The sequence below is a fragment of the Hemiscyllium ocellatum genome, chromosome 1 (genome assembly GCF_020745735.1).
Source record: "Hemiscyllium ocellatum isolate sHemOce1 chromosome 1, sHemOce1.pat.X.cur, whole genome shotgun sequence".
In the NCBI taxonomy this organism is placed as follows: Eukaryota; Metazoa; Chordata; class Chondrichthyes; order Orectolobiformes; family Hemiscylliidae; genus Hemiscyllium; species Hemiscyllium ocellatum.
Genome location: NC_083401.1, coordinates 104,276,708 through 104,290,665, shown reverse-complemented (window position 1 = coordinate 104,290,665; position 13,958 = coordinate 104,276,708). Strand labels below are relative to the sequence as shown.

The 13,958-nt window shown below is 38.6% G+C and overlaps 1 protein-coding gene across 2 annotated transcripts in view; it reads right to left on the bottom strand.

Annotated features, from left to right (window-relative positions):
* The window catches only part of apbb2b (amyloid beta (A4) precursor protein-binding, family B, member 2b), a 263,038-nt gene that overhangs the window by 140,930 nt on the left and 108,150 nt on the right, over nucleotides 1–13,958 (bottom strand). For both annotated transcript variants that reach the window (XM_060824596.1, XM_060824606.1), the window contains exons 3-4: nucleotides 5,942–6,017; nucleotides 3,007–3,801 (exon numbers count right to left, since the gene is read on the bottom strand). In XM_060824596.1, the coding sequence (XP_060680579.1) occupies nucleotides 3,007–3,781 (775 nt within the window). In that variant the 5' untranslated portion in view covers nucleotides 3,782–3,801; nucleotides 5,942–6,017. The remainder of the gene's footprint in view (nucleotides 1–3,006; nucleotides 3,802–5,941; nucleotides 6,018–13,958) is intronic.

Below are 13,958 nucleotides of genomic sequence, written 5' to 3'. Positions count from 1 at the left end.
TGTAAATTCTGAATTATTTAAGTTGCATAATGTATATGGCTGTGTAAATATTAGTTCTTAAATTTTTGCCTTAAAAAATTCTTACAGTTCCTACAGTGTGGAAGCAGGCAATTTGGCCCTTCGACTCTGCACCAACCCCTCCGAAGAATATCCCAACCAGACCCATCCCCTTAGCCAATCACTGTAACCCTGCATATCCTGTGGCTAATCCACCTACTTGCATTTCCCTGGATGCTTCAGGCAATTTAGCATGGCCAACCCAGCTAACCTGCACATCTTCGGACTGTGGGAGAAAATCAGAGGAGCCGGAGGAAACCCCCGCAGATATGGGGAGAATATGCAAACTCCACAAAGACAGTTAGCCGAGGAGGGAATTGAATGCTGGTTCCTGGCACTGTGAGGCAGCAGTGTGAACCACTGTACCACCGTGCTGCTCATGCTTCTTAAAAGCTTGATAGTCAAAAATCTTTTAATAACATGTAATTAAGGGTGAAATGGAGCAGCCTTTGAGATCGCAGATAAATATGCCAGGAACAGAGATTGAAACCTATCATCACTGGGCTGCAGTTCATCATTCAGTGCAAACTGGTGTAGGATATCGAAATGATAAACATCACCTACAGCTGCAGCATGGGTTAGATCTCCAGATCTGCATTTACCTTAAAATTGGGAACTTAAGAAGGGCCACAGGAAAAGAAATAATGAAATTTTTGCAGTATGTACATTGCACAACATAATAAAATTGTCAAACTAGTAATGGCTTGAATAAAGGTACTAAAAGAGTTTGTTTAAGTCTGAATTTTTTTGAGATTATCTTTATCCCAAGGAGGAGATCAGTGGAATCCCCAGAGAATCAGTGTTGATGACTGAAAACCACTCTTCAAAATGTGCTATTCGTCTCCCCCCGAATTAAGCACAAAAAGTATTAATTTCAGCAATTGGTCTATTTGCATTTCTGAATTTTACACCAGATAGCTTGCATGAGTTCACTGATATCTCTTATAAGGCACCTAGTTTTTCCTCTGCATTTGGGTATATTTTTGCCTGCTCAATTCTTTAAGAAAAGGAATCAAGACCTAGGAATAAAACAAAGACTTTATTCTGGTAGACTGGAATGCATCATGTGCTGTCACATAAATTTTTCCTCTCAATAGGTGGATTAAATATATGTTCCATTAGACTGAGGCTCTGGCTATGCATCAATGCACTATTTAACCAAAGCAAGTCAATGAATAGCATTCTGCAGGAGACATACAAATTATCCTATCCTTCATGGCATATCAAAGACACTTCCCTTGAGTACTATTTCAACAAAACCAGATCCCCTAAACCATTTGCTCAGCTCTCAGTGAGCTACAATCACTGAATCAAGCTAGTCAGAACTTCTGCAGTCTGAAAATTGTCAGCAGACTGAAGACTGATAAGTCAAGTGCAGGCAGCTCTATAAAATCCTTAGCCATAGAACACTTAAGCAGAAAGAATGACAAACATCACTGGCACTGCCCCTGTTCAGTCGGTCCAAACCATAACTTTAAACTGGATGTAACTGTCTAAGTACAATCAGCCCTGGCTAGATTGTTTTCTTCATAGATGACAGATTCATTGACCATGCTGCTTCAAAGATCATGAAATAAAAATAAAATGCAGTGAATGCTAGAGATCTGAGATTAAAATAAGTGCTACAGAATCTCAGTAGGATGGTGAATCTGAAGTGGAAAAACAGCTCAAAATGGAGTCTAACTCTAAAAACGATTTGGTTCTGAACAAGAGTCATATTGGAATCGAAATGTTAATTCTGCTTCTCTCTCCACAGAAGCTACCAGACCTGCCGAGTTTTTTCCAGTGCTTTATTTTTATGATCACTTTACAGGCCTTGTTAAATGACCTTGAATCAGCTTCTTTATTGTGCAGAAATCAGCAAGCACCTTCCTGAAAAAGCCTCAAACCTGTAGATAAGAAACTTTAACATGAAGAGTTTGGTAACAGGAAAAATTGCTGTCATAAGTCACTATTTCAAAGGAGTCAGATAAAGTAATGAATCTTCAAATATCTGATTAATATGTACATTTCTGTACATTGCAGCAAATTCCCCAAACCCACAACCTCCAACACCGCAAGCCCCCGAAAAACCATAATGAACACTTTGGTAGCAATAAAAAAATCTAAATCAACAAAATATTTTAAACAAAGACTTTGCAGCAACTGAGTATTAAACATCTCGATCTGCTACACCCACACATGATAAACAATACAAACATGAAAGTGTAATGTGAGATTAAAGCTTTCCACTGTATAATATTAACTCACCTAACATTGTATCAATCTGCATTTTTAATACCCCAATCTGTTTTCACATAAGACGACAAAAACATCTAATTTCCCAGGGTTACATTTTATTAGCTGCAGGGCTATCCAACTAATAGCATTTATCCAAACTGCTTCTCACCAAGGCTATCAATGGAATCCTTGGTTTGGCTAAAAAATGGTGGCATCATTGGTACTGGACAAGTCAGAAACAAACTTAAGAAAACACTCTCTCTCCAGAAAACTGTCAGCAATGCAGCCACCATTAGATGTGAGCAGGATGCATACAATGCCCATCTAGATGTGTGAATTTTACATTACTGAATCTACAGTTATCTCAAAACATTGCGTACATGAACAGAAATTGAAAATCTGAAATTATCTTTCCTCAATCTGTTGGTCTTGTGGAATTTTATGCTTTAATCAAATGAGCTAACATCTGTAAGATTGCAAATGCCAGAAGTGCATCAGCTTGACAATATAAACTAAGAATTAAAGCAACATGGCCTACATCTGCAAATTTCCATTTATTTCTGAAATTCTGGGGTTCCATGTCTTTTTATTAGGATCCAGTATTCTGACAATCCTTTGCCTTTGATAGCAATTTATTTTTAAAAATCAGTTTCCAAAATTAAAGTCAGCAATAAAATGACTGATTACAAGTACAGAGATAAATATATGAAAAGTTAGCAGTTTTCATACCTGTTTCTTCAGGTGAACTCAGTGAAGCACTGTCTTGTGATAGTGTGGTCCAACTTGAATCTTCATCACTGGGGGCCATGTTCTGCATTTTACTCAATGCACAGTCAGTTTTCCCTCCCAGTCGAGGTGGATCTTTCTTGATTTCTGGACTGGAGGAAATTGTAGCCATTTGGCAATCTTCAGGACTGACACTCTCGTCACTGGCCACATCATCATTCGTTGTATTTCTATCATGGGATAGGCCAGTGTTTTCCTCACAATCAATAGGATTGTTGCCATAATTTTGCTCTGACTCACGAGTGGATGACTCCAGATCTGCATAGTAATTCAGGAAGCTCTTACTCTTCCTTGGTTGTGATGACAAGGGCTCAGTGCAAGATGTGTCTTGCAAGTTTGGCTCCTTGCCCTCCAATTTTTCTGAGATTATATTTTTGACAACATCTGCACTAATATTCTTGTTCATGACCTGTTGGCCCTGTTCAGCTGCTTTACGCAGCTGATTTTCTCCGTTCTTTGCCAGTTTTGAGTTAGCGTTATTTACTATCACTGGCGATGCTGTGGTATCTCCAAGGCCCATTGCAGCCTGGATATTAGTCAAGGCATATTTCTTCCTGCACTTCGGAGGAGTGTTGTTCTTGGTTTCTGTGTTCTTTATTTCAGAGTTGACCAGTTTGTTGTGGGAGGAACGAAGGTTAAGCGTATTTGGTGGCGTAGCTGAATTGTTGCGATTCACTACATCTGTTTGGCTGTTGGTGGTTGCAAGGAACACTGACATAGTGTCCGCAATGGAGTCAGCTGCAGAAAGGAGAGAAAACCAAAATTAAGTTAGTAAGATGCAAAGCTTGTATTACTTCTTTGCTACAACATTACAAAATTGCATAAAGGTCACAATCTTGATCTGTAAACTCGAGCTAGATTTGATCTGATCTCAGTCAAGGTAGCAATATATCTTCCTAATTGGCCTCAGTCACTAAAGAGAAAGATGATCCAGAAACAGATCTACCCCCCACCAATATTCAATAGTCCCTAATGTGGGCAGGTGTAAGGGTCCCTCACAGAGCTAAGGGACTTGGCAGCTGAAGGCAGAGCCACCAAAAGTGGAGCAAATACAATCACGGATGCTGAACACAATTAGATGATTGCAAATCTTTGGAGGGTTGAAAGGCTGGATGAGATTACAGAGATAGGGAAGGACAATGTCCTGCAAGGATTTTTTTTAAGAAGGATTATAATTTCAAAATAAAGGTGTTGAACCAGAAACAAACGTGGGTTCAGTCCTCACTTTCTCCTGGGTTCATGAGCACAGAGGTAAGAATGTGGCGCAATGTTTTGGATGACTTTTGTTCACAAATGGGAGCAATCCAGCGTGGTGAGGTTGAGAGGTGAAAAAGGCATGAATTGAAGGTTTTAGCAGCTAATGAGCTGAGGCCCGGGGCAAAATCACACACAATGTTAGACATGAAAATAGACAGTCTTAGTGACAGTACAGACATGTTGTTGGATGTTCATCTCAAGTCACGTATGATACAAAGCTTACAAACAGAATGGTTTAGCTGTGCACAGTTGCTGGGGAAAAGAATGGAGTCTGTAGTTAAGGAACACAATTTGAAGTAGAACAAAAGGTAATGGCATAAATCCTCAAAATTTAACTGGAAGAAATTTCAAATCATCACACATGGTAACTTTAAGGTAACATTTAAGAATTCTATGCATGTGCATCACATTTCATTCCTAATTTTGACCCAAGGACAAAGTAATTTTGTTGCCATTTGACATCTTCTAAGTTGGAGAACATTAAGTGCTGTAATATTGAATACTAAATATGAAAATATTCCAATTTACCCTAAGACACTGTATCAATTTCACCCTAATTAAAGAAAAGTCGAAGATATGTCCTGCCTTTAAAAGCTGACAATTCTCGCATTATTGTTATGCAATTGATCACTTCAACATTAAATTCTACACTGCTTTCTGCATGCATGTGACAGTGCTGGCAACAATCAGTGTCTGGAACTGAAACCTGATTTATTGATCTTCAGTATTACAATTTGTACAAGGAATTATTCTGTTTTCCTTTGCTATCTAGACCAGTCAATACACCAAACAACAGAATTACTGTAGTTGGAGTTGCACTGATAACAGGTAAGAAACATTTGAAAATATAAAAAATATGCCCAATAACAAAATTATTTTCAGCTTCTAATAATCAGAATATTTTACTGATGTTCTGATTCATTCAATTATTGCATTTAAATTAGTCATATACACTTGTTTCAACTTGATTATCTAATCAACTTAATGAAAATTTCCATCTTCAACTCATAATCCTTTAAATTTGTTTGGACAACTAATAAATTCCACCTTTCTAACTTGCAAATTCAAAGAACAGCACGAAACTGTGGACCACTTGAATAATTAAATTGTTACAATGGAACAGCACATTCAACCTAGATACCAGTGCATACATCTCCACTTTTTCAACTCCCTCTTAAATACTGCGATGGGAGGTGGATTGAGAGCTTCAATGGGTCACTAACATATCTCTATTATTGCAGATAGGATAACATTGATAAAGAACAAACAAAAATTGCTGTCTCATTGCAGATGATGGGAATATACTATTTGGGTTCTTTCCATATGTAGTTATAAAACAAAAAGAACCACAGAAAATGGAAATTTTGAAAGTCAAAGAACGTAAACAGAAAATAACAATAATGGAAGCACAGTAATTAGGAAAATTTTGACAATAAGTGAAGAGCAAGTCAAGATACTATTCATTTAAAGTATGAATGCTTGCATTAATATTCTTTGTGTTATAAAACTATTCCCACAAAGATCAGCATGTATCATGATTGCTCTCCCTTTGAGAGATTCATTTAAGAATTCACAATCTAAAACATTTCTGTCAAATACTCTCAAAAGAAAAGAATCTTACTTTGACCTGGGAGCACTTCTGACAAGGATCACAGGGCTTCAACAATGAGGGTACTGGAGTATAGGTTATATGAAATCTAGAAAGAGGGATCATTCAATTAAACAAAAAAAAAACAATCCAAAAAATACAGAAACAAAGGCATCAAAATAAGCAAGCTTCATAGCATCTGGGTATAACTCAAAAACACATGCAGTTGAATATCTGTTAACATTTAAAAATATCAAGATTGATATTTCCATGCCCAAGTTTAGCAAATAATACAGCAATGTGTGACAGCATGACAGTCACATTTCAGTTGAAATGCTCGTTTCATTTATATTGTTACAACATGTACATCTTGGGTGCAGCTTCTTTGCCAGTGATATTAGGAATTTGATGAGCAATCAAAAAATCAAGGCAAAACGTTCACAATACTGAACCACACAATTACTCAAATCCTTCTGTAAAGCTATTTATGACTGCACCATCTACGATTTGATTAACCTATTAAATATGAAGGCGATCAGAATGCTTTATCAAAGCATAAAATAAATGATACAATGGCTTCCACAGAGCACAGCATGCCTGCATTTTCTCACTGAAACTCTCTGGAGTTCTAAATAGGCTTACCATTCCAAAGAGTAAAAAATGAGGTCTGCAGATGCTGGAGATCACAGCTGCAAATGTGTTGCTGGTCAAAGCACAGCAGGCCAGGCAGCATCTCAGGAATAGAGAATTCGACGTTTCGAGCATAAGCCCTTATTCCAAAATATGGATTACCACCATTTTGAAGATGTATTTCCCACTCTGTATTCAGCTCTTTACCTGCCCAAGGAAGCAATGTTAAGACCATCTGTGTGTAATAATTATAACAATTGGCAATCTTTCAGGTGCCACATTGCTATTATTGTCCAGGTAATTATCCTTCTCTGTACTTTTGTGAAAATTTTGTTTTAAAAAAAAGAACTTTGTTTTTCAAGTTTAATGTGCATAAGAATCCAATTTGTTTTGCTTTTTTTCAGATTTCAAATACAGATAAGGGAATATTAAAGATTCAAAAGCCAAATTTATTATTTCCAGTGGGCTGTCACAGCTACCTTCATGATGAAAACAAATTACTATGCTAGCATCTATGAGTGTTGTAATGGTGCTTCTTAGATTTAATTAAATTTTATAAATTTTGTGAAGATATAATACTCAAAAGATAGACAAGTCCTATTAGGGGTTTTTCCTTATCATTGCAAGTTGCAAAATCAAAGCACTACAGCTGCTAGAAATGGGAAATAAAAACAAAGTTTGAGAATACTCAGCATGTTTGACAATAACTGTGGAGCAAGAAACCGAGCTAACATTTCAGAACGATGGTCTTTCAATAGGACTGTGAAAAGTGAAGACATACAGTAAAAGGTTTTAAGGAAATGAGGAAGGGGTGTTAGGATAAGGGTGAGAAAAGGGAAGGTCTGACAAGGTAGAAGGTAGGAAAAAAGATGGCTGAAGAATTGATGGGACAAAATGGGCGATCAGAAGAGGAATGAATGATAGCACCATAAACAGCTGCTATCTCAAAGAGAAAAACAATGGAAGATGTTGTACAAGATTATTACAGCAATAATAAACAATACAAAATGAGCACCACCCGTCAGGATATAAAAAGGACTGTGCTGGGAGAACGGAACCAGTTTCCAAGTAATTCTTTTCAGCATTAATAGCTTGTGGCAAAATTAATATAGTTCATTTACTCTTAGGTTTGGCTTGATGTTTCAACTCAGATGTAATGTCAGTAGGTATTAAATAATACGTGATAAGCTTATTTACTGTTCATCAAAAGTAAGCTCATCTTCCTAAGACATTGTGTGGCCACTTTTCTCCCAAATTGATAGGCACAAATCCACTCAAGACATCCCAGAATATAGCCATACCTTTACAGGAAAGGGGAAAAGAACACTGAGCTACCAAAGGTGGGACACAAAGTTATGAGCTAAAAAGATCAAAACCAACGTGGAGTCTGGAAAGCTATGATGTGCGCAGTCAAATGAAGAGGTACCTGTCACATGCAGTGGGGAGGAATCCCTGCTTGAGGAGGAGGGAAGTCATATTGGAAGCATCAGTATGAAAGGATGTGTTGTCAGAACAGGTGTGGGACTGAGAGTTGCATTTCATGCTTATTTAGCCAATTGAGAGTTGCGGTGAGTTTTTTTTTGGAAGAATTCTCTCTGTAAGGCCTAGCAACATTTCTCACTGCATCTTACCGAACACACCTCATTAACTACCTACTTTACCCATGACATCCCTCTGGCCACATCAAACCACACATCATTCCCAGAATGACTTGCCATTCACTGGACGTTCACCAAAAGGCCAGGGTGGTTCCAGGAGAGAACCAACCAGAGGTGGAACCACAAGCAGTTCCCTCAGAAGAAGTCTCCTCTCAGGACACTCCAGAAGTGACCGGGTTCTTCTCCATCACCACTGTGTTTGCCCTCCTCAGACCCTTTGAAGCCAAGGAAGGTTCACTTGGCTCTGGAGAGAGGAGCCTCAGCATGTCAGGGCTGTTCAGACACTAATGACCAACCTCCAGGACCAATTGACCCCAGGGATTACACAGAAATGCCGTGGGAGAAAAAGAAAGGAAAAAAAAACTTATTGAGCAAAAAAAAACAGAGCTGGGATATTGGAGATGTGAAACGTAAACAGAGTGCTGGAAAAGCTCAGATCGTGGGCAGCACGGTGGCACAGTGGTTAGCACTGCTGCCTCACAGCACCAGAGACCCGGGTTCAGTTCCCGCCTCAGGCGACTGACTGTGTGGAGTTTGCATGTTCTCCCCGTGTCTACGTGGGTTTCCTCCGAGTGCTCTGGTTTCCTCCCACAGTCCAAAGATGCGCGGGTCAGATGAATTGGCCATGCTAAATTGCCCGTAGTGTTGGTAAGGGGTAAATGTAGGGGCATGGGTGGGTAGCACTTTGGTGGGTCAGTGTGGACTTGTTGAGCCGAAGGGCCTGTTTCCACACTGTAAGTAATCTAAAAAAATCTGTGGAGAGCAACAGATTTAACACTTCACATCTTCCAGAAAAAAACTCACCAAACCTATCACTCAGCGTATTCTACAGATTTGAATTTTTATGTTTGTCATAAGTCAAGGCATGGAACATGGAATAGTACAGCATAGCACAGGCCCTTCAGCCCTTAATGTTGTGCCGGCCTTTTATCCTATTCTAACTACCCAACATACCCAACTATCAGACTACCCAACATACCTTTCATTACACTATGTTCCATGTGCTTATCCAAGAGTTGTTTAAATGTGCCTAATGTAATGATTCTACTGCCACCTCTGGCAGTACATTCCACTCACCCACCACATCTATTGTAGAAGAATGACTAAATTTTCCATTCCTGCTTTGGCCTCATCACTAAAAATCTGAGTGAGGGTAAAGACAGTCAAACTTTATTTTTCATAAAGATCAAATCACTTTTCAGCCCATTTAATCACAAACTTGACTCTGAATACTGCGATGCAAGGTTAGCTGTTTTGGTTCTCGCTGGAAATTAACACTTTTTCTTAATATTGTCTAAATTACATAGATTTTATTTATAAAACCAGAGTGTGAACATGGATACCTGTCAGCAAATGTAAATCTTTCCTCATTTCTCTCGAACAGACTTTTTCTTTTCCACAGCCCACTACGTGATCAATAATTGTAATCGCCTGATTAACAGAAAGGGAAACTGACTTCTATAAAATCTCAATTCCCCTGATTCAGGAAGAAGGACTTACTCAGCCTTATCTAAGAGGAAGTGCATTTTGCTTAATTCGCAGGCACAGATTTTAGTAAAACCATGTTCGTGAGTTAATAGAATCCTTTTTATGTGTTTTCTTAACCTCCCCCCCTCGCGCTTTTTGCCTTCCTCAGTATTGAAGTGGAATGCAGAATGTATGAGAGAGCGCTGTCAGGAAGACAGGATGGGCTAAATAACATGCTTAATTCTTGCCTGGTTTTTCATATGTTCATATGTTACAAACTGCCTTGAAATGTTTGGTACTGTGGAGATCCAATTCTTTCGAAGAGGGATGACTCCTCTGAGAAAATGTGAACAGTCTGCAGGGCGGAAGCTGAACATCCACCCTGGATTTCAGTCTGCAGCAGCAGCCAAACCTTTGTGTTCAAAACACAATTTTCTCATCAGACTTAATTTAAGAATTGGTATTTCTACTTCCTGTACTTTGTAACAGGAAGAAGGTGCATAAATTCTGTGGGAATATTAGTTAGAGAGGAAAAGGAGGTCAATTCACAAGCAAAGGTTCAATTTATTAATGAACCACTGCATCTGCTACACAGCTCTGCAGTTGAAATTACTCAGCTATACAACTGAAATGCTCTGCTCTACATCTGTTCTCATCAGGTTTCACAAATGGGTGAAACGGACTAGGGGTGCAAACTTAGAATATTACGTATTATGTACTTAAAAGCACGTTTATCGTTCAAGTGAAACAATTCATTTAATTGCTGGTGCACGATTAGTGCTACAGTATGGCTGGTTCAATCGCCAGAGTGAATTGCTACTGTATTCTTCTGTATGGCTGACAGAGAAGTTAGAATGGCTGAGCTATGACAGCAAGTCAGACACTGCGTACTCACCTAAAGTGGATCTACGGACTAACAGAACAGTAATGTACCAGGGAAAAAAATGGCAAGATCCCTATCCAAAAGAGTCAAATTTTGTGACAAGGATTTATTGGAGGCTCAAATTTATTAGAGCTCTACCAATGATAATGATAATGTCACATTGGCAGGTGCAAGTGAGCAGATCTTGACTCAGTTATTTCATGGAGCTATACAATTGCTCAGCATAGAAAGGAGACCTGCAGTCCATGGCGTCTACACTGCCTCTTTTTCGGACACATCAAAATGGAATACCATAATTGTGCTGTCTTCCTCCATCAAGGGAGGAGGATGCCAAATGGCAAATGGGCTAAAATTCCATGATACTGACATAGTATGGCAGCAAATACAGGCAGATGGAGTTTTGCACAATGTTATCAGTATGTTGTGTTCTGTATAATTTTATAGCTAAACACGCAGAGGACCCAATATAACTAAAAGCAGTCATTTGCCTGACTTGTTTTCCATAAAGTGCAGACAGCACCAGTGATAACGTAAATGTCGTTATTCTAGCAGCTACATGTACAGCAGAAGCGGCTAGCTTAGCGAGATCCATTTGATAAAGTACATCAAGAGTGTTGCAAGAGGAATGGCTCGTCAATTAAACTCCAGAAGTAAATCTGGAAAAAGACGCAATGCTCCAAAGAGAATAAGTTATATTTCTAGAAGTGAGTAATTGATCAACTGTGCTGCAAAATAACCTAAATGTTATATGGATAATCTCAAACTAATCCTTTATCTTCCTCAACTGTTCTATTTGCATTCCAAGAGATCAATCAATATCCTTCATCAAACCATCAAATATACTTTTTCACTCTGCTGCCGGTGGGGAGTCCATTCTGTTCTCCCAGTTGCTCAGCGGAAAATTTTACCGGGAGTCTGAGCGACATGGACAATGCCAGGACTTTAGCACAATTGGACAAGAAGTCAGTAAGGGTTACTGGTTCACCGGTCAATTAAATGAGCTAGCACCATATGAGGTGGCTGCAAGAACCTTGTGTTAGCACAACAGCAAACCTGGAAAGGGTTGAAAGGTAGATTTGAGACTACTACATGACATGTATCTATCCTGTAGTGCACGTCAGTTGCTGGTATCACTGCAGCAGATGGTACAGCTAATTTCTTTGCTATTTATCTTTCCTTGTTTTGTGATTTCAGGGTAGCTAAAGCAAAAGAAAAATAGAAGAGATTGAAATTCTTTTGCTGTGAATCATCTGGTATGATAGATAAGAGGCTTGAAACATAATTTTATCATTTCACATTTTCTTGACAACTCATCTTTTAAACATATTGAACAAAGGGACACTAATCCACCTTCCCCAGGAAGCAGTTCCTTTCCAACCTGATATGATCCAGAATCAAGCTAACTTCAGAAGGTGATTTTCTCATTGCTATTCCTTCTACCTTTATATCTGCATGTACAGAAATTTCAGGCTCATCCACTACATTCCCCATCTTGATAATTATTGTAAATTCACTTTAATTTGCCAGCCAGCAACAAGGCAATTTAACTACCTTTTAATACCTATTTGTACATAATTAAAAGTCGATCATTTACATAGAATCCTCTCAGTGCAGATACAGGCCATTTGGCCCATCAAATCTGCACTAATCCTCCAAAGATTCTTCAGTAGCAAAACTTGGGAGAACAACATGGTACAAGGATCGAACCCTGGACATCCAGACATAGACCCTTTTGGTTGGAATTGTAGCTAAACTCCACCATTAATTGGATAATAGCTAAGGGGAGTTGTGAGGCTTAACTTGCTGACTTGAGGGGTCTGATTTTGATTGCAACATGCAATAAAGATATTGTTTCAGTATTTGATGATGAGATTTCTTAATAAGTAGCCAAATTAAAGGTAGCTTGTGGCAATTTACATGCAACACAGGAAACAGAAAGACAAGTTGAGACAGCACGGTAATGAGCAAACAAGGGCAGGGATTATATGACAGAATCTTTACACAGGCCGTTCTGCTAAAGTGTAAATTTCTTCAGTGCAAATTGGCTATAACATGATTGACGAATTGTGGACATTGTTTGGATAACACAAATGTTCTACCGGACGGGTGTAGTGATTTTCTATTAGTGATCTTCGACAGCGCGATTTTATATAACACAAGCTGCAGAGGAACACAACTGTCATGTTATAGCAGGACGACCTATATTCAATTGTCTACAACACTAACTAAAATGACACTCAATTTGGTTACATTATTTAAGTGCCAAACGTTAAATAAAATTGTGATTCAGCAAACACTTTCATGCAGCCACCCACTGTCATTGAACAACTGCAAGCACAAACAGATCTTCAGCTCCTGTGTAGTTCCCTTCAAAATTTCATGCAAATTTGTTTTCACATTTACACAAAAATCACATCACTGCCTCTTCAATTTTGCCTATGTATTATTATTTATTATTTGCTGTATCTATATTTGGGTTTAAGCCACTTGCAGTAAATTATCACAGTTGCAAAATTTTGATAAACATCAGTAAGTGTGTTTTTGTGTGTTCTTTTAAAATTTATTAGTAATTGCTTTTACCAGAATGTTTTACAACTTGGGTGAAATGGTGATAAAGCAGAGGTAGCACTTCTAATTTATTTATATCTATTGCTATTTATATGCATATAGACGAGGTTGATAAAAAATGTAGCAAGATTGATTAAGAAACTAAAAGGGAATTTATACAGAGGGGCATGGCAGACATATCAAGTGGATACAAATTCGGTCATTGGAAGGATTCAAAATTCACAAAGACTAAGTGTTGGAAAGACTGGTGCTGTAAGTTGACATGGAACCAAGACCAGAGTGATGCATCCAAGGATATTTAAGGAATGACAGTAAAAATTGCAGAGGTACTGAACGTAATTTTTCAGACTTCCCGAGACTCAGTGCCAAAGGACTGGAGAATTGTAGACATTATGCCCCTGTTCAAAAAAAGGTTGTGAAAAAGAGAGCAGCAATTACAAGGTCTACCAGGATGCTGCCTGGTCTGGAAGGCTTTGGTGATGAGTAGAGTGGGATAAACTTGGATTGTTTTCACTGGAAAGATGGAGGTTGAGGGGCGACCTGTTAGAGATCTACAAAATGGTGAGATGTATCGATAGGGTGGATAGTCAGAGGCTTTTCTCCAGGATAGAAAGGTCAATGACAAGAAGGTACAGGTTCAAGATGAGAAGGGGAAAGTTTAGGAAGAAGTGTGGGGAAAGTTTTTCACCCAGACAGTGGTTGGTGCCTGAAATGCACTGCCAGTGGAGGCGGTAGAAGCAGGCATGTGAGGAATGTTTAAGGTGTATTTTGATAGACGTATGAATGGTAGGTGAACAGAGGAATAGAAACTGCGTATGGGTAAGAAGTTTTAACAAGGACTAGG